We start from the raw sequence: 21,397 nt of genomic DNA, 5'->3' as shown, positions 1-21,397 counted from the left end.
CCTTGTATTGCATATTAACTGGATATTGTGTTCACTCCTTTTAGTGTGTGACAGTTGTATTTGCCTGTATTGTTTGTGTTTATTGTTGTAACAGTTTATGCATGCTGCTCTCTTGGAAAAGAGATTTTAATCTCAATAAGACTTCCACCTGGTTTAATAAAGGATATATTTATATATTATATCAGCATTGAACCACAAGTGTCATATCGAGGTCAGCTATTCAAAGATCCAGCGAGTCAATAAAACTCTGTAACTTTAGCTGCATCTCACCGGCAGTCTGCTCTGTGTTGTTGTTGGTAACATAAAAACTGTGACTCAGGGGCTATCCAGAGATCAGTCACAGTAGCAGCCAATCAGGTGTGTCATAGGTCGATCCCAAAACCCCTCGTGGTGTCTGATCCACACAGCCTCCTCCTCCTCCCCGCGCGCTTTACCTGCTGCAGCGGCGCGCGACCGAGTATGTGTACTCAGTACGCAATGGCCAGCCGCGGTGGCGAACCATCCGTAACAGCAAACATTCCTCTTCAAATGGATTATGAGACGAAGGTTTTCCCTCACACCGGCGGCTATGGACGCTACAACCGAATCGTGGTCGTCTTCAGCTGGTTCCCCAACTTCGCGGTCATGCTGAATCTGTTCAGCGACGTTTTTTACACTCTTATCCCGGACTCGTACCACTGCAAGCCGGATCCACAGCTTCTGCCCTCTGCCTTCCTCCTCAGCAACTTCTCCAGGCAGGGATACCTCAACCTCACCATCCCCTGGGTGAACGGCACCGGCCTGAGCCACTGTGAACTTTTTAAGTACCCACCCAACACTTCGGACTTCTCCGAAAATGTGCCCAGGGAGAGGGTCTCCTGCACCAACGGGTGGGAGTACGCCCATGTAGCGGGGCTCCAGAGCAACTTTGTCACTGAGGTAAGAGTCTGTTTAGTCCTCAGGTCATCATGTAGGTATGTGTATGTGTGTGGTTGGACCTTTTTTAAAGAAGTTAGAGAAAATGTTAAGTGAGTTTACGCAACTTTTTGGGCCGAAATACACACCTAAAAATACAGCTTTTCTGATCGACTTACACTGTAAGTTGTAGGTTATATGCACTTCTATTTTACCTGACCTCCAGAGTTGAGTTACATATTTTTAAGACAAGACACAGAAAATACCTGTAATTTTAAACATTTTCCTTGGTCACTTTGACAACTCATTATATTTTTTGGCCTTGCTCCAAGATGGTGGTGCTGCTGAACTGGATTTGGTCCAGTTTCCGTTGAGTAAGTGTGTGGACATGAAGACAGGCGACTGTTCGCAGTGTTCAGTCAATATTTGCTCCGGTTGAACAGTTAAAACTTTGTTGTTGTCCCGGGCCCGTTTTCACTCTCACTTATCTGCTGTCTGGCACTCTGTTATTTACCCATAGTCATAGATAACAGCTCAGAAAGCCAAATGACTGCTGTCAAACCACATGATACATACAGACGTTGTATTTGCATTAGGTTTACAAAGTGAGGTGAGATTGTGTGACAAAGACAGATGGTTTTTTTTTTTTTGTGAGAAATTTCCAAGCTGAATATGGATCCTCAATAACCAGACAGTAAGATTTACTTTGGGTGTGATGGTGTCTTGTTGTGCAACATATGTAAACAAGCAACAGAAACTTGTTTATCCTCTTCTCAGTCTGTTTTATTGGACTTGTGTTACTTAAGGATCCATCCCAGTCTGCAAATATTGATAAGACTTCTAACGAAAATGTTTCTCAATGTGACCCAGTAGGAACACCTCACACATGCATGCTGTTACATGTTAAACCAACATCAGTATTTGATACAGTCTGTAAACCACATTAGTGAGTGTTATGACCTGCAGTCGGAAAGGAGGCTGACAAGCATCAGGGCAAAGTCATTATGGGTAATTATGCCTCAGCTTTTCCTTTTAGATTATTGTCTGTGTATCATGGAAACAGGCAACGAGGAGATCGCTTCTCCTTTTCCTTCTTGACAAACTGTGACGCAAGGAAGTTTGAGGCCTCCGTGTTCCTTCCTGAGACCCTCGTTCACCAGCAGCAGCTTCCTCTGCTCCGACATCAACATGGGACAGAGGAAAAGTTAAAGAAAGGACAGAATGAATAGATACTATATAATAGTGTTAACCACTTGTGAATACAAAATACAGGGATGGTGGACAAAATATCAGAAACACCATACAGTATATTAGTGCTGCACAATCAACTGGTGAAGCTCATTATGTTTTTGTTGAGACAGTCAGAGATTCAGGTGGATTCAAGCCATTTCTGAGGCCATTGTTTGTATTGTTGATGTTGGTGAGGCTCTGCTTGTGACCGCTTGTCACAGATGACAGGGAACCAGGAGATGAGGAAGGTAAAGACAACATCGGTCCCCAGTTGGACTTGATCCAAGCCCCCAAATTCTAGCTTTCAAAACTTTCAATATTAGGCTACAGGTGATTTAAGCTGCAACGATTAGTCAATGAATCGATTCGTCAATAGACAGAAAATTAATCAGCAACAATTTTGATAATCAGACTATTGTTTAAGCTAGAATTTTAATTAGAATGACAAAAAAAAATCCCAAACTTAAATTTTTTCTGGTTTTCATACTCCTCTATGACAATAAATGGATTATCTTTGGATTTTGAACCGTGACTGGACAAAACAAGACATTTTGAAGGGTAATCATGGCCTCTGGGAACTTAGGATAGACATTTTTCACAATTTGCTGACATTTTACAAATCACACGAATAATCAGTTAATTGAGAAAATAATCAGGTAGATTAATCAGTAATGAAAATAATCGATAGATGCAGCCCTGCAGTTGATGTTAATGTGTTTACATCGTGCATATTCCTAATTTAATTTGTGTTTATTCAAATAACCACACAGCAAATGTGGGACATGTAATATTCCTGCAAAGGAATACTGTATACAGTGCACAGGAGGGGGGAGGAATGGGTAGGAGCCAAGTAGCATGTTAATCTAGTACTAAACCCACTTTCAAAAATGTTAATTATTAGACCTCTGTTCAAGTTGACCATGTCCAGCTTGATGACTCACTTGTATAACTGTATGGTTTTGTAATAGTGATACAGTTACAGTTTAGTAGTCACAGCCTGAATTTCTGGATGCAAACACTGTAAAATTACTGTGTATAATGTGACAAAGGGAAAGTCTCAGAAATCACGATGATTTGCCAAGCAGGGGAGAGATGCATTAGCAAAGGGGAAGTAACGGTCACAAGTAAACCCTCAACACCTGACAGATATTTAAAATTTTCTTTTTTTCACCCTTTTTTCCTGAGGAAGTTGTGTGTTGGGTAGAAACATTGCTGATAAAACTTAAAAGACCTTCATATAACCACATCAATATATATATAGTGATATAGTACATTTTCTGGAAAATTTAATTGAGAAAATTTGTTTTAATCTGGCAAATTCAATACCTGACAGATCAAGTTATGTCATCATATTGATGCAAAAAATCTAATATTGCCACAAAGAACTCCTGCTTATTGATTTGCAACATTGTTTACAATGATCCAGTACAACCAGAGATATTTAAAGTTTACCAAAATCTCAGACAGTTGAAAAACCTGTATCATCTCTTGATGTACAGTATATAATCCTATTGCCTAACTTCAGTTTCTATTGTATTAGTGTTTCTTAACAATTTTAGCTCAACAACACAATTAACTGAACCCTCAGAGTTTACCATCATATTCAGAAAACAACTCTGACAGTTAGTTAGAGAAAACACTGAGGGCAACAACTAACAATTATTTTCTTTATCAATTAATCAGCTGATTATTTCCTCGATTAATCAATTAGCCTAATCATTTTATCTATAACATCAGTTAATACAGACACATGCTGTTATATTTCTTGTTTTGTTTGATCAACAGTCCAAATCCCAAAGATATTCAGTTAACTAGTATGAGACAGAAAAGCTCATAATCTTCAGATTATAGAAGATTTGAGAAGCTGCAACTAGCTAGTTTTTGTCATTTTTTTTGTTGTTGCCAATTAATTTTCTTTCTTTTTTCCCTACAATATAAAAATATACATAATTTTCAAGTGCAGACTATAATACAAAACACAAATGACAGCAGAGAAAGATTATAACAGATCACAAATCTTAAGAGATGGAAAGGAAAAAAGCATAGCATGTGGACACACACATTACAAGGATCAGGGAGTACACAATTATTGCAAAGCAGTAAAATACCCAGGAAGGAGAGCATTTACCATTCATGGGGTTGCTGGAAGGATGCCAAGCCACTATGCAATGCCTCCTACGTACTTGGTCTGCTGTGCTATTTGGGAAGTAGTTGAGAAGAGGCTCCCACAGTTGATCAAAAAAACCCATGTTCCCCTTCAGGATTGAGCTCAATCACTCCATGAGATTTCCCCATACCACTGGTTAACAGCTGATTAATTCGCTGCCTCATATTTCCTGCAGACCTGTTGTATTCACTGCGTTTTGATATTTTGTCAACATCTGTATATGAAGACGTGACATCCACAGCGTTCTTATCCTTGATTCAATCCTGCTTAATTGTGGTGCTTTGATCTGAAACTTTGCAGCCACCTGTATCTATAAAACACACTCTGTCATGAAAAACCATGACTACACACACACACACAGAGAGCAGAGAAGAGGAGATGGAGGGAAAATGAAGAGGGAGAGAAGAGAAGAGTGGAAAAGAATTTCCTTACAGGCAGCGACTGGTACTAACCAGGAGCAGAGCTGCTGGCACGCTCTACTTTGAGCACGACTTTGTTCTAATGTAATAACACCGTCAGCAGACATCTAAATTCAATTAGGAACGACATGATCTACATTCCTGTTTGCCCACAGAAATCTCTCTGTGTTTGTGATTTGACTGGTAGCCTGCTATTCACAGCATCTTACGTAGTTAAATGAATGCAGCATGTTGGTGACAATTTGTTCATGTACTTTTTTCTTTGATCATACTAATTATATGTTTAAATCCCTGCCTCTGCCTCTGAGTTATTTTAATCCCATTGGGGACAAAAATTTACCCCTCTCATAGTGATTTATGCTGCTTCCCCCATAGGCCATATAAAATATGTAAAATAAGAATAGACTATTAAAAATATCTAAGTAAAGCGCTGCAACATGACAACAGTCTATAGTGCAAACAACACGTTCTCACTCCCAACTCATCACATATGGACGCTTGGTCAGGACCCATTTGGTGTTACCTTTTAATGCACCGTGTACCCTTTAGCATCATTTTTCAACGGGCAGTATCACGACAGTTTGTTTATCTTTCATGCCTGAACCAAATGTTACAAATCACTGTTAAAAAATAATGATGTTTTATGGTGTGACAGCACTGTGGTTAAGGTCTGGTTAGGTTTAGGCACAAAAACCACTCGGTTAGTGACCTAATAAGCTTCATAGTCTATGTAGTCCCGCTGTGGTTCTGATTTATTTTCATGAATAAAAACATTTCAAAACCTCTAATGTTTTCACAAACCGCACCCTGATTATATTTCATATTAAAACTGAGTTGACATGTTTAGGATTTATACACTACACTTAAAATGTATTTGGTACGTGCTTTATATACTACAAATCTACAAATCATATGTACTTTACTGACTGTTTTCCAAAGAATACTACATATTCTGGATTGATTTCCTGTTTTCAGTTGATGCCAGTCTACCTTCTGGCACTTGGTAAAAAAAGGTCATCCAGCTGGAATACAATGAAACATGGAGCAAATTAAAAACTATTGTTGCTTTCAAGGACTCTGATATCAGATTTTGAGCGTCCGCTGTTGGAAAGGAGTTCATTGTCAAGCTAAGTCTGGAATATCAATTGTTGGAGGTTCCCACAAACACCTTGAAGAACCTTTTTTTTATATATTCAATGCTTAAAGTCTATGCAGCAAAAACATAACTTTGACACAAAACAAGTGCCACTAAATATTCTTCTTGGTAAATCAGGTTTCAAATTCTTGAAAATCGATTGATACCATAATAAAATCCACTGAAAACAATGACTGACATGTCATTCTGTCTGAAACAGAGGAAGTCTAAAATGTTACTGTGTGCTTTATGAAATAGTTGAAAGTATTTTGAAGAATGCTGAGTTATAGTTAAAGAATAAGGATGGTGATATTCTGTTTTTTCTTTTTGTCAGCAAATTCCATGAAAAGACCAAAACCAACAATGAGCTGGTCTCACTCATAAGTTTTACCTAAAGCCTGATATAGCTAGTTTCTCTGTGCAATAGACTTCATTGTTGCCAAAAGAACACACCAGTGAGTGACATATTCCTTCATTATGATGAACATGGGCGTTGTAGTTTATTTTATAGTTTACTACTGTAACCACAACATCCTTTCTGCTCTCAGGTCACTCCTGTTTGAGTAACATTTGATAAAAAACCACAGTACTCAGCTGTTTTAGGAAATTACTTAACCTATTTTGAATATGAAACTATACATATGTGAGCTGTTTTTAAAGATTTACATCTTTAGCAGGAACCAGTGAGCTTGCAACTGTGTGCCACAGACCAAGTATGGAAGTCTGGAAGTACTGAGAGACTGAACACACTGTTGATTTTGTTTTTTTGGAGGCATAAGTTGTTGTTGTTATTAAAAAATAACAAAACTAGTGTCATAATCTAACCTTTTTAAGTTTTCTTTCTTTTTAAACTTAATCGAATGGTGATGCTCTGTATTTTTAGGAACCTTCTCCATCACATACTGCACATCAAATACACTCAGTAGCTGTTTTCAGTTTGTCTTTCTCTTCCTCCTCAGTGGAACCTGGTTTGCAGCGACTACTGGAAAATCCCTGTGCAACACATCTGCTTCATGACAGGATGGATTCTGGGATACATCTTCCTCGGTTCCTTGTGCGACTGGTAAGTAGTAATTAGATTTCACTTTTGTATGTTTTGTGAAAGTGTGACTAAGGATCAGTAGCAGTGTGATTTTTTTTTTTTGTGTGTGTGTTTTCAGGTTGGGTCGTCGGCGGGGTTTCCTCCTCTCCATCAGTCTGTCCAGTCTGTTAGGAGTGGCGGTGTGTTTGTCCAACAGTGCCGTGGCGTTTCTCCTGCTGCGTCTCTCTCAAGGCACCATGCTTGCTGGGGTGTTTGTATCATCATACATTGCCAGTGAGTATCCACTTAAGTGTCACTATTCTGTGGTTAAACCTCATGCAGCCTTATTAAGTAATAAACTTCTCTGGGGGAATGAAAAAAAACAACCTCACCTTCTCCACACTCAGCACTGTGTTTATGTTAGACAGCACTTTTACATTCCTGCATCCTCACTCTGAGTCATTCAATTCACTGTGTTTATGCAAATGTCATGTTTTTGTTCTTCTTCTTTTTTTTAAGTCATCTTGTTACTTGGACTTTAATGTAGACAATCCAATAAATAATATAAAGTAGCAGAACAGACACAAATATGACAAATAATTTGCAAGATGAGAAGCGGATAGGTGAAGTCCAGGAAGATGGTGACACATGAACATTACTGTACATCCAGTCATCCACAATCCAAGACATGCTGCAGTTTATTATTATGTTAACGTGTCATTAGGGGGAAAACTCCCTCAACCAATGATGTGTAACAATACTCTGATTTAAGATTTCTTACATTTATGAGTTTTCTGCAGCCATTGTATGTTTTGCCCAAAGGTTGAGATAATAAAAAATATTTTGTCTTGCAGGAAATCTAATGTAAATATATTATGATGTTAGTATATTACAGCTCAGCCTCGTGATTCCCAGTATACTGGGAGTAGGAGTAAAATACTGTCACGTTGTTTGTATACTGCAGGTTCCTGAGTTTGTGTTGAAGCAGACTGGCAGAAGCTGCCAATACTAAGTGCAGTTTGTTCAATTACTTTATCCAGTCCAAACAAACACAAAAAACATTCAGACTGTGAGATAAATACTGAATACAAATGCCCCCCACACATCCTTCTACCTACAGTAGCTAACTGGTGAAATATCTTATCAGTCAAAGATAAGAAAAACCCCATTTTGTCCTTACAGAAGCAAATCAGAAATGCTGCTTGTTATCTTATCATAGTGTTTCCATGTTTTTTATCTCTATTTAAGGAAACACAAACAACTGTAATCAGGTTTGACATTCTTATTTATGATGTTTGTGAGTCAGAGGACAGTCTGAAGTCTGTTTAATGTATGGACTACAATTATTATTAAATTTAACAGTATTTTAGTATGAACATTTTCTGGTGACCTCCGATTAGTTTCAAAACCAGACATGATCTTTTAGAGGAACATCAGTGAAAAATATCTTACATGCTCTGTAACTTAAGCATTTCACATTCAGCAAATTTATCATCACTTTTAATTAAAGAGTATATTGTATAAGGAGAGGATGTAGATAAATCACATAATGTTCTGGATGTTATCTCTAATCACTTCCCCATCTCCTCCTCATGTGTTGTCTCCCTTTTTTTCTGTGACCTTGTAACAAAGATGTATATGTTATCTGCTCAGCTTTTACTATCTAGTCTTTGATAACATATAGAATAATTTAATTACTTCCATCAGATCATACCGACAAGTCAGACAAATCGGCTGTTATATAAGACACTAAAAACACGCAGTGGGTGCACAGAACACATTTTTTGTCGGCAGGAAACTTAACTTAAAATTTGGTTATTTTGTTTTTACTGAAATTGAAATGACATGTAACTTTTCTTGCATTGATTAATTCTACACCTTTTTAAAGTGCAGTCCAGTTTAAAAAAGGGCACAACAACAGCAACTATGACTACAGCCGATTCCGGTAGTTTCTCTCTGTTACTCAGTTGTTCCTAAATGCATAAAGCCTGAGAGTACGCAGCCTTCATTTCAGGTAAAATATTTTCCTTTCGGAGTTTATACTAGAGGCCCAAACACACCGACCTGGGGCCAAAAATATATCCACGAAGGCAGTGGTTCACAGCCTTTTTGGCTTGTGACCCTTAAAATTGAAACCATATCTACTCACGAAGGTCTCATATGTCAATGAGCTACAAACACAGCGATGAGTGATGTGTTCTTTTTAAATGTTTGTAATATTTTAAGAGGCCTGAAGAGGTGTAACCATTCAGATCACTGAAAAGTCAGAAAAAAGTTGCTGATGCATCTTTTTTTCTTATTCTGTATCATTTTAATCATTTCATGACCCCTCACTAGGGCTATGTTAGATCATTCATTTTACAAAAAAATGAACATTTTGTGATTGCACAGTGAGATTAGACTATAACATAACACTTGAAAGCATTCTTAGTACAAATTGCTTTGATGACAGTGAAGAGAATATACCTGAATCTACTGTAAATCTGACCAATCAAAGAATGCAGAAGACTAATTATAGATTAATTAGGTTGAAAAAGATGGTTTCCCATTATTGCTTTGCCTATACAAGTATATGACAGTGGATTTCTGGGTTGCCATTATTGTATCTGATGATAAACTGCAGCATGTTGTGCTGAGCTCTGACTGACAGCAGGCAGCTGGTTGGGGGGTTTTCTTTACTCCTATCACCCAGCTGGCCTCTTTCAGGGGCTCTCCAGTGTACAACCCCTTTTTCTGTATGACTTGGTCTATGATGAGATGTCTCTGGCTGGTAGGGACACACAGTGTATCAAATACAATGTGTTTTCTCCCTTAAACTGTCAAAAACCAGAGTGTAGCGGCATGGGAATGTAGTTACGTGAGTGTTTATGGGAGCAGTACACATTCCTGCGTAGGAGGAGGTGGCATTAGGTAGTGGAGTGTTAAAGTGGTCCCATCTCAAATACGCACACCCACTTTTTTTTTTTTTTTTTTTTTTTTTTTTTTTGACATGCATACGTACATACTCCCACATTCCTGTAAGGTCAGGGCTAGATTAAGTCCACGCTTTGTCTTTTTTTAGGTCAGGCAGATGTTGGGTTGGGCAGGGGCCTGAGAGAAATGTTTCTCAGTGATGTCCTGCCAGTGCAGCTCCTCTGCAGAGATGGGAAAACAATAGCAGGACAGAACTGAAGGCAAGGAAATAAGCAGGAAGTGGGCTCCTCGTTTTCTTTTTTCCCCCCGCCCCAAACAGGGAGGAGGGGGAAAGTGAATCATAACTCTGGGGTAACAAGGTTAAAGTTCAGCAAAAACTCACACAGTTTGACAGGCTCACAAACAAGTTTACATCAGTACCTGAGGTTAACAGAACGTTATCTTCTAGCAGCTTTATCTAGCTTCTTGAACCCTGTATCTGTTCGTTTCCTGATGGTTTGCAGCATTTTTGCTTTGCTGTAAACCTACAAAGTGCAAAGAGGTTGTACCAAAAGGAAAGAGTAGGTAGATGCCACAGTATAAGACATCTGATTGTCCTGTACTGTGGATCAAAGGGGTTTGGGTTGATATTTAAAATAAATATACATAAGATTTTACTAAGATTTTAAAGTGAAGCTATGTAGTTTTTACTGAACAGGAACCACTGTGGCCAGAAGTGACAGTTAAAGGATAATGGTAAAAGTCATAAAGTCTGCAAACAGACACAGTAATATCTGGCTAAACTTCGCTAACATTAGCCATTATGTTAAAGTTACCAGACCGAGGGAGGCTCTAAGTAACACAGCCACTATATGTATTGAATTGAGCAAGGATGTCTTATTGCTTATAAATTCAACTTAAAGCCCCCATCCAGTCAAAAATGTGTTTTTCATCTTGTTCCTTCAGTTGGCTGTTTAAACTCTACAGTGCCAAATTATGTATGTGCAGAGTTTGACACTAGAAGGCCTGTTTCACATTAATCTGCTGCAAGTGGACAGTTTTGGTGAAACTTTTGAAAAAAAAATCTTGAGTTTAAGGCACTTACGTTTACCTACCATCATGATTTGTGACATTACAACTAGTTAAGAGCCAATCATGGTCTAGTATGCAACTTCCACATGTGTGATGTGGAAACTTGAAGCCTCCAGTCAGTGCACATACACTGAGAATCGACTTTTCAGTAAAGCAGGAGATATCTTGTATTCAGCAGTTAAACTTTTAAAATAAAAAATAATTGCATATTCACAGATTCTGGATTTTTCAGTGAGGGAGGAGGAGATGTTATTTTAAGGATTTTTAACAAGGTAATTTAACTTTCTTGTGTAAAAACATATCAAATAGATTTTATTATTCCAAGCAGAAGAATTTTATGTCTTAAACATGACTGGAGACGATCTTTAACATTTGTAGGAGGAATTATTATTTATTTATTATTTTAAAAGTCACATAGTCGTACTTTATTAAATCCGAGCTGACAATTCATCTTGTCTGGTTCTGTCATGTTGTTTGTGTCTTTTGGAGGAAGGTTCAAAAGATGTGCTTTAAAATGAAACTGTGCTTTGAGCTAAACATTGTCTCTGTTAGACTGGATGAGTTTCTCAAACATTACTTTATTTGGAAGTATATACTGCAAACAGGAGTAATGAATCTAAAGAAGCTCTTGAAACAGTTTATAAACAAAAGTTTATTGTAGGTGAGGTTTGGTAAGAAGCGTTAATTAGTCTTTGTTATGGGAAATTTGTGCAAAATTCATCAATTTATTCACCTACTGTAATTATCCTGAAAGGTAGCAGTTTTCTACATAATGTCATTTTTTTGTATATGAAAATTATGATCTAGTGTTCCTTTTTTATGAATTTTATTTCTTATGATCTAATTATGTTGCTAGGCCTAGTGATATATGATATATGTTTGTTGTGATGATGCTTTATAGGTTAGATTTTGTTTTGTCTTGGTCTGGTTTTGTGTGATTTTTGTCATTTCTCTTTGTATTTGTTATATGTTTTTATCTCTTAATAAAAAAAGAGTGGGCAGATTCTTGTGCAGTTTGGTGGGAAGTAATATCAAACACATATATATAATATACATGAAACAAATGTCGATGCCTGCATCAATGTTAAGCCATACACATGACTTGTGTTGACATGAAGTTTGAAGCAACAGATAAAAACACAGATTACGCACTACTACAGCCAGTAGTAGTCGTGTGTGAAGTCATGGGTTTGAGGTTCATGACCTGCCAGGCAATCGATTGGTTTTGGACAAATGTATTCGTTTTCCTTCAGCTATGTTTTGATGTTATCTGTCTTTCTTCCCTCTCTGTTCCCATCACTCTCTCTCTCAGGGTTGGAGCTGTGTGACCCTCCCCATCGCCTCATGGTTGCCATGGTCAGCGGCTTCTTCACAGTGTTCGCAGAGCTGCTGTTGCCGGGCATCGCCGTTCTGTGCCATGATTGGCCCGTTCTCCAGGCAGTTGCCACTTTACCTCTGCTCCTGCTGCTTTCGTATTGGTGGTGAGTCAGGCAGACAGTTATGTTTGGGGTGCGTAGGTGGGCACATCATGCGCGCATTTATTATTTTACAGTGGTGCTCACTGTATCAGTCTCACACTGTGACACAATTTGATATGTTTCACCTGTAGGTAGTTTGGAGTTGATCCTGGTTCAAGCTCACACCCTCAAACAGCCACACCTGCATTCACATGTAACCACAGGTTTAAAAAGATAAAATCCTACTTAGGAAATTCTTGTGAACACCATTCAAAGTTAGTTTAGTTTAGTTAAGCTTTATTTATTCAGGAAATCTCATAGGGATAGGTATCTCTTTTACGTGACAGACCTGAAAAAACATTTACAACATCACGACAAGACACACAATCATCAAATATCATTGAAAATATCAGAAAGTACAATTTTAAGTCCTTTAAAGGAATGAGTGACTCTGGTTCAGTTTGTTTTGCAGTTCATTCCAGTATGAAGGTGTATAGTACCAGAAACCAGATCTCTCCAATTCAGAGTCAGTATGAGGAACTATCCTGTGATATGATTCATGATTATTGACTCTAAGCTCAAATAAAAATGTTAAATATCTCAGCAACCTAGATAGCAAAGCCTTATAAATGAAAACACATGTATGCTGATGTCAGTGATGAAGTGATATGATTCATTTGGAGTCTTTTCTACCCCAGTAAAATAATGTTTTCTTTATTCTTGCAAAGAAATCATACTGGTGCAAAAAAGTTCCTTTAAAATCTAATATACAGAAAAAGCACAATTGAAGGATCTGTTCACCTTTTGAACCTCTGTGAAAATGTTACAAACAATGTTTGAGCTTTGTATCTCTTTGAGATATGATATCAGGGTTGTTTTCCTCAGCTGTGCGTCAGTGTTTCCCGAGTCTCCTCGTTGGCTGCTGGCCACAGCACAGATCCCTCAGGTGAAGAGGAGCCTCCAGGAATTCACCATCAGGAACGGTGTGTGTCTGCGGGATGAAATCTACCCCGGTGAAACCCTCCTGTCAGGTACAAAACTCACACTCACAAGCTTGTGTATGCACATAAAGACACGGAATTCAGTGGTTCTCAATCTTGAGAAAAAATCATGAGAAAAGTTTAAGTTAACAATTCATTTACATATATATATATATATATATATCCAGTTTCTGTTGAATTCCAACACAAGCACACCTCATTCTACTTAATGAGGTACAGATGAGGTGATCACCTGAACCAAATCTTATTTAACAAGGAAAAGTATAAAAGCCACTACTGTGGTCATCACCATCCTCTTGCAGTAGGACCAGCTTGATGACAAAAACAGTGCTAGTAGTATCTCAAAAATAATTGGAATCAAAAATAAAAGAGGTGAAAAGAAAAGTTTTGAGTGAGGAAAAGAAGAGTTCAGTTCTTGTCTTACTGGCAGAGGGATACAGTGAGGGTCAGGTTGCTTCCATCCTTAAAATTTCAAAGACGGCAGTTCATAAGAACAAGGTCAAACAGCAGACACTGGGGACAACAAAGCTATAGACCGGCAATGGGCGAAAACGACTCTCCACTGACCGGGATGACCGCCAACTCATTCAAATGTCACTCAACATCTGTAGGATGACATCAAGTGATCTACAAAAAGAATGGCAAACAGCTGGGGTGAAGTGCATGGCAAGGACAGAAATGGACTCCAAGGGGCAGGGCTGAAGTCATGAAAAGCTTGAAAAAATCCCTTCATTCAGCAAGGCTGGAATCAGACAGATTTGTTTTTGTGAAGGACGCATGAATCAACCCATGTACAAGGTTATCCTGAAGAAAACTTGCTTCCTTCTCCTCTGACAATGTTCCCCAACTCTGAGGATTGTTTTTACCAGCAGGAAAATGCTCCATGCCACACAGCCTGGTCAATCAAGGTGTAGATGGAGGATCACAAGATCAATACCCTGTCATGGCCAGCGCAATCTCCAGACCTGAACCTCATTAAAAAGTTTTGTGCCAGCAGTGGCATAAAGTCACCCAACAACAACGTGAAAGACTGGTGGAGAGCATGCCAAGACGCATGAAAACTGTGATCTCCCTAAGTTAAAACATTAGTATTGCGTTGTTTAAAAATGAATATAAACTTGTTTTCTTTGCATTATTCAACATCTGAAAACATTGCATCTTTTTGTTATTTTGATTAATTGTCATTTCTGCAAATAAATGCTCTAAATGACAATATTTTTATTTGGAATTTGGGAGAAATGTTTTCAGTAGTTAATGAAACACATACCTATAAGTAGTAAAACCAGAGAAACTGATCATTTTGCATTGTGAATACTTACTTTTACTACTTTTGATACTTTAAGTACATTTTGCTGCCAATACTTACGCACTTTATTTTAAATGCAGGGCTTTTAATGGAGTATTTTTCCATTGTAGTATTGCTAATTTTATTTAACTTCCTCCACCACTGTTTTTTTTTTCTCACAATGTCATAACTCAATCCATCTTGTATTTAAAATATCATTTTATCTAAATAAATCTTGCCAACCTAATTTTGATTGAGCCTGCTATCAGAGCACTTTTGTTTGTTTAATGTTCCAATATGAATCTATCATTAAAGTTTAGGTTCCCGCCACATTTTTCCCCTGTGCAAATTTTCTATGCCTCTCAAACGAGGGGCGAATCATTGCCCTGCATTTTACCTGGAATAACCTCTTAACTTGACTGGTATCACAATTTATCACACGTCATGTTTGGTAATTCATCAAATCCATCTGTTGAGGAGATTATAACATTTCTGCTCGTCTGGCTGTTCTGAATGCAACAATAATGTAACCATTAAGGCATGGTAGTTCTGCTGAATGCATTTCTCGTCAGGTTTAAGAGCAAGAAATCAGTTCTCATGAATTCTTTATGTAAGTACTGGAGAAAAAGACGGGGTTGATTAGCATTTATTGTGGTGTAAACATGTGTTTTTCTGTTGTTGTTGTTTTTTTCGCAGCATCCTGCGAACAATTTAAATACATTTTCACATTTTTACATGTCTGTGATAAGGAGGAGTGAGATAAGTGTCAGTTATTTAAAAACATAGCTTAATAGAGTGTAAGATGAGTTGAATGATGAGTTACTGTATTGAAAGGACCATTACATTAATTGTAATGTGCTTAATGGCAGCAAATAGCAGGATTTGTAACAAATAGATTTAAACCTTTCCCTCAAAACCTGGAATTACACCTAGACGATGACCTTTGGATCTTTGGGAAAAGAATTATTCTTAGTCCTCTTTTTCTGTTGATAGAGATCAATTCAGCATATGGAGATGACTGCCAGCCGAGGTATTATTCAGTTTTGGAGCTGCGTCGAACTCGTGTTATCTGGAAGAACTGCCTCATCCTCAGCTTCACTCTGTGAGTTTTATTTTCTGTGTACTGACTGGTCCATGAAAGAGGCTAGGTCAATCAATTTGAAATCAGTAACTAATTTCCCCTCTTCATTTCTATTTAATGATAAATGTGAGATGCAGAGGAAAGCAAGCAGATTAGAAGATTGAAGAAATTATTTTTAAACCTTTAGACAGTTGATACTTATTCTCATTGTGTGTAAAATGTCTGAGCACATACAGCTGCTTGTTTCTTGGGTTTCATAGATGTCTATTGTCCAACACTGTCCTCTCCCCTCCAGGTTTATTGGAACAGGCATCCAGTACTGTTTCACCAGAAACCTGCACAGTTATTCCACCAACTTCTACTTCAGCTACTTTCTCAGAGTGATAACTGGCGCATTGGCCTGCATCTTCATCTGCCTATCTGTCAATCGCTTTGGTCGGCGTGGTATGCTTCTGCTCTGTGCCATCATCACTGGACTGTCATCACTGCTGCTGCTGGCCCTCACTCAGTGTACGTTACATCCCCATCTTTTGTTTATAAGTATTTTACTTTCAGACCATTTGTGCTACAAAATGAATTATCTGTCAACCATTACCATTTTCTGTTGTGGCTCTTAGCAATGATAAGCCTTTTTGCAAACATTAATTTTTACTGCCTCTAAAATAGCCAATACTATTTCTTAAAAAAGGATCAAAACACTAACAAAATGTTTAATCAATCTGCAACTAACAATTACTTTCAGAACTGATTATTCTGCCGATTTATTTGATTGATTAATTAATTAATCGTTTTGTCTATAAAACCTCAATGAAAAAGCCAAAAATACCCAAAAATAATTAAATTAACTATAATGTAGACCAAGAAAAGCAGCAACTTCTCATATTTAAGAACCTGGAACCACCAACATTTTTGCTTAAAAAATGACTCAAACAATTATTCAATTTTCAGAATAGTTGCCAATTAATTTTCTTTCAGTCCACTTATTGATTAATCGTTGTAGCTGTAATCGTAATTTAGAAATAAATTAAAGACTGATATTTATTTTTGACAGGTGAAGGACATTTTCAACTGTATGTTAGTCAGTTTTTATTTATCAAGCCAAATATCACGAATCACAAATTGTTTCAGGAGGCTTTACAATCTGTGCAACAATACAACATCCTTAGACCCTCAGTTCAGATGAAGAAAAGTCGCCATCACCCCCACCTCCAAAAACACCCCTTTAACAGGGAAAAAATAGAAGAAACCTGAGGAAGAGCAACAGAGGAGGGTTCCCTTTTCCAGGACGGACAGACATTCAAGAGATATTGTGTGTACAGAAGAGACCAAGAAAGCACATTACAGAAATACAGCATGGAAAAACAGGATGACAGAATAATAGATGGATTGATAACACAAGATGTTAATTGGAAAGTGTGCTTAAGTTTTTAAACAAATGAATATGATTATTTTATTTTCTGATAGAGTGCAGATTACTAGTTAATGAGGCACCATTGGGACCATTTCTAGTATTTTGTTTCACCAGAAATAAGTGGAATGACAATCTGCTCATTGCACAATCCACTCAACTCATTTCTCAACACATTTTAATTGGACATTTGACTTTTGACATTTATATGACCATATAGTTGCGTGAGTGACATAATCATATATGACTCAACAACGTTGACAGCTCATTAACTCAGAGTTTTGATGTATGAAATAACATGTTGTATTGTTAAAATTAAATTTTGCCTTGAATTTGGATTTTCAGAAATGAAGGAAATACAAATCAGTCATGCAGGGTTAGAAGGAAAATACAGGAAATACAGCGGATCAGTTTCTCAGCCTCAGGGACAGAACCCAGCATGGGGTCTCTTTGATATGCATAAAATCCATTTGAAGCTTCCTCCACACTGCCATACTGATATTCACATGACAAGTCTAAAAGTTTTGATCATGCCAGTTTTGGGTCACATGCAAGAAAATTTTGATTATTTCAGATATAAAAGATGCTGCAGATACAGTTTTTGCAAAGAAATGTAATCATTTATTCTGTTCTTCCTGTGTGTCAGACCTGCGTGGAGGCCTGGTTTTGGTGCTTTCTGTCGTGGGTCTGCTGTTCTCTCAGGCTCTCGCCATGCTCAGTGCATTCTTTGCCTGTGAGGTGATGCCCACCGTAGTGCGGTAAGTTTCTATCTTCTGGACTGAAATTGTCGATACATTATATTTTTCTTATTGTCCACAAATCCCATTAAAAGACGAAAACATTTTGTTCTTTGTTTTCATTCTAAATTGTGCTAATTTGTGCTTCCTGTCTTTGCCAGGACACTCGTGAAAAAGAGATTTTTAATATTAATGAGTCTTTTACTCCTGGTTAAATGAAGGTTAAATAAAAAATCAAATAAAACCAACAATGAATTGATCCTAATTTAAAAATATTGTCTGTTTAGCCACAGCCTGATGTAGCTTATTCCAAATGTGTATTAATCCGCAGCTCAAAGTAGTCCCCATCAAATGCATCATTTACTCCCGTTTGAGTAATGTTTGCTTAAGTGCACATCTGGTTTAGGAGATTATTTAGCCTTTTTTTGTTAATGAAATTATGTATTTGGGACCCATTCTTTTAAAGATTTACAGATAATGTTTTCAGTAGAAACTGCTAGACCATTGTTGGTTTTGGGCTTTTCACAAAATTCGTTGACAATTAAAAAATTATTTAGAAAAACACTATCTTATCCTTTAACACACAAGATATGAAGAATTACGTGCGATCATTACATCTTTATCTTCCCCCCTGATGAATTTTGTGCCATTTCCTGCTTCTCTCTCTCTCTCTCTCTCTCTCTCTCTCTCTCTCTCTCTCTCTCTCTCTCTCTCTCTCTCTCTCTCTCTCTCTCTCTCTCTCTCTCTCTCTCTCTCTCTCTCTCTCTCTCTCTCTCTCTCCATCTCTATCTCTATCTCTATCTCTCTCTCAGAGGTGGATGCCTGGGCTTGGTGCTGGCAGCAGGATGTGTCGGCATGGCCGCCTCCTCCCTGATGGAGCTCCAAAACAACGGCGGATACTTCCTCCACCACGTCATCTTCGCCTCTTTCGCAGTCCTCTCTGTGCTCTGCATCATGCTCCTGCCTGAAAGTAAACGCAAGCCACTTCCAGACTCACTGAAGGAGGGCGAGAGCCAGCGCCGGCCGCCTCTCTTCCTCTCCCAGCCCGGCAGGGACAACCTGCCGCTACTCTGCACTCGGCCCCCTTTGTCAGAGTACAACCCGGACAACTATTCCCGATTGGTCTCTGCCACCAGGAGGATGTTGACTAAAGATAATTTGCCCTATAGGATCGCTGTGCCAACTCACTCTGCTCTGCTGTCAGATAGTGAATCACAGGGGCAAGACAATGAGACACTGAGAGACGTTTTATCTTAACTCTCATCCTCCACTGTACAGACTTGGATTATCCTTCCTCCATATACCTCTGACAGACCATCTACCATCATCCTTCAATGAATTATTGTCTGAGCCACTGGCTGGTCATAACGTACCCGATGAACCATCCTAGGCTTGGATGCAGTGCACTTTAGAGCGACGGCTCCAAGTCTGTCAGTATATCTGTCTCTGGGTGTTGTATTTAAGATTTTTGCTTTTTATTTTTTTTGTCATGTGTTTTCAGAAAATGCTCTGAAAAACTGTGGCCTTCTCCTTGTGTTACGTTTTCTTTGTTGTCCAAAAGATTCTGGGCCCCCAAAAAAATCCTTTTGAACTGTAATATTGTATATTATGTCTGTTTTGTCTATTTGACAATGACCACGCCCTTGATTAACTTTTCAGTTGTGGTCAAACTGTTTGTCTGTGTGGAGGCATTCAAACCGAATTGTCAGACACTAGTTTTTGACAGAGAAGCCTGCTGTTGATCATGTGAGCAGCAGCACTTTGTCCATTTGTTAGTAACTCATGCACTTTTCATTAAGTCTGTTCATCTGATTCACCAGTGTCTCAGAGCTGAGAGGAGCCCAGGGAACACAAGGACAGACCAGGGTGCTGTTTCCCAAAAGAATCTTAAGGCGAAGATGATCTTATTGTAGACCTACAAAGGGACTCAGATAATCTCAGCTCTAAGATGCTTTGGGGAAACAGGGCCCAGTTCAAACTGTTGTTGTGGAGTCTTGCGATACTTGTGGAGCACACAAGAGGGAGCTGAATGATGCACTGATCACTATGAGGATATTCCTCTGACATTTAATTCCTTCTTGAACCACTAATAAGCCTGTCAAATATTTCAAGGACTTGGCAATGATCTGTGTGAGAGACACCAGTGAACAAGTTTATCCACTCTATTAACCACTTTGTTCGGCTCCCAACTGTTATTTAAAAAGGTGCTACTTTTTTAGTTTCTTGTTCAGACGCTGAAAGTAGTTGATGAATTTGCAAATGTACTCTTGTCTTGCAATGATAATGAATCGTTACCTCGGGGGAGATTCTTGAATAACAAGAAGTCATTAGTAAAACATGCCATAACGCTGGAATTTCAATGTCTCACAATTGAATAGGACCAACCTTAACTGAAGGGCATGAGATATTTTCACAATGACTGCCTTAAACCTCTGATATAACCCACATTTATTGTTAAACACTACAGTGAGCACATTCTGCCTTTTAATGCCTCTACATCTTGTTAGGTCCATGTAATTATTATAACACTGAAAGGATGTTGTACTTTTCAAGGTTGTCTTTTGTGTTTGTGTGTGTATAATATGAGAAAAACACACCATTTGACTGCTCTTCAGGAGATGTCGTTATGTAATACTTCACTGTGTTTTCATTGGCAGTCAGAATTGATTATTTTACTTTAAGTGAGCGAACGAAGGTGCTTTTGTATGAATTAAAGGTTACCTTACCATTTAAATTTTTTAAATGTTAAACGGTTTATACGTTTGCCTAACAAGGTCATCAAGTGAAAACCATAGTGACTGAGAAATATATATAATACCAAATCAAGTCATAGTTTCTTACCTCCAAAATCCTAAGTGATCTGTAAATTTAATTTAAAAGATGAAAATCTCCTGATTGGAGATTTGGAGCTGCAGTGATGTTGTATTTCTCAGGTGTTACCCTGTCAGAACACTAGATGGAGCTCTTCTCTTAAAAATACTGCTGTATGTATTGACTTCCTGTGGCACTTGTGAGTGTGTGATATTGAGGAATATTTTCTTTGTGTGTGTATTTAGTTTCAGATTACACTTGCCTACACTCCTGTTCATCACACATTAATGTTTGTCTGCAGCAGCCTCTTTCTGACAGTCTTGTGATGGGATTAAACAGCCAGATAAGTTGAAACTTTGACTAAGGTTTCAATAAACTCGGTCAATAGACTTGGTTTGATATGATAATTATTGTTCCGTTCTCCTTTTTTTAATCATAGTTGTAAAACTGTCATATGTCACTACATTTCTGAGTATTTACAGTGAAGTTAACCTGCAATTCATGACAATAACAAAAAAACACAAAGATCCGACATAAAACAACCGTTAAACACCACTGTTCATAACGGCTACTTTTTCCTTCTGAATTTCTGCCTTTTTCTTGTAAAACTAATAAAATTATATATTAACTTTTCACATCATAATTTCCATGGTGTGTAAACTATAAATCTAGTTAAAATTTCAACCTGCAAGTTGCTGTTTAACAAACTGCAGCTATTTTGTGTTGTCAGCACAGAGAACATATAAACTCTGAAATTTAAAACACAA

General features: G+C 38.0%; 1 protein-coding gene across 1 annotated transcript; it reads left to right on the top strand.

Annotated features, from left to right (window-relative positions):
* Window positions 1-210: 210 nt before the first annotated feature.
* Window positions 211-21,037, top strand: slc22a31 (solute carrier family 22 member 31). The gene is made up of 9 exons (XM_042419736.1): window positions 211-918; window positions 6,805-6,908; window positions 7,006-7,160; window positions 12,163-12,331; window positions 13,193-13,338; window positions 15,587-15,695; window positions 15,970-16,184; window positions 17,729-17,840; window positions 18,632-21,037. The coding sequence occupies exons 1-9, from the start codon at window positions 460-462 to the stop codon at window positions 19,074-19,076; spliced, it is 1,914 nt and encodes a 637-aa protein (XP_042275670.1). The 5' UTR covers window positions 211-459; the 3' UTR covers window positions 19,077-21,037.
* The last annotated feature ends 360 nt before the right edge of the window (window positions 21,038-21,397 follow it).

The sequence above is a fragment of the Thunnus maccoyii genome, chromosome 1 (assembly GCF_910596095.1).
Source record: "Thunnus maccoyii chromosome 1, fThuMac1.1, whole genome shotgun sequence".
Lineage (NCBI taxonomy): Eukaryota > Metazoa > Chordata > Actinopteri > Scombriformes > Scombridae > Thunnus > Thunnus maccoyii.
Note: the sequence above shows the minus strand (reverse complement) of the source record. Positions and strands in the feature narration are given on the sequence as shown.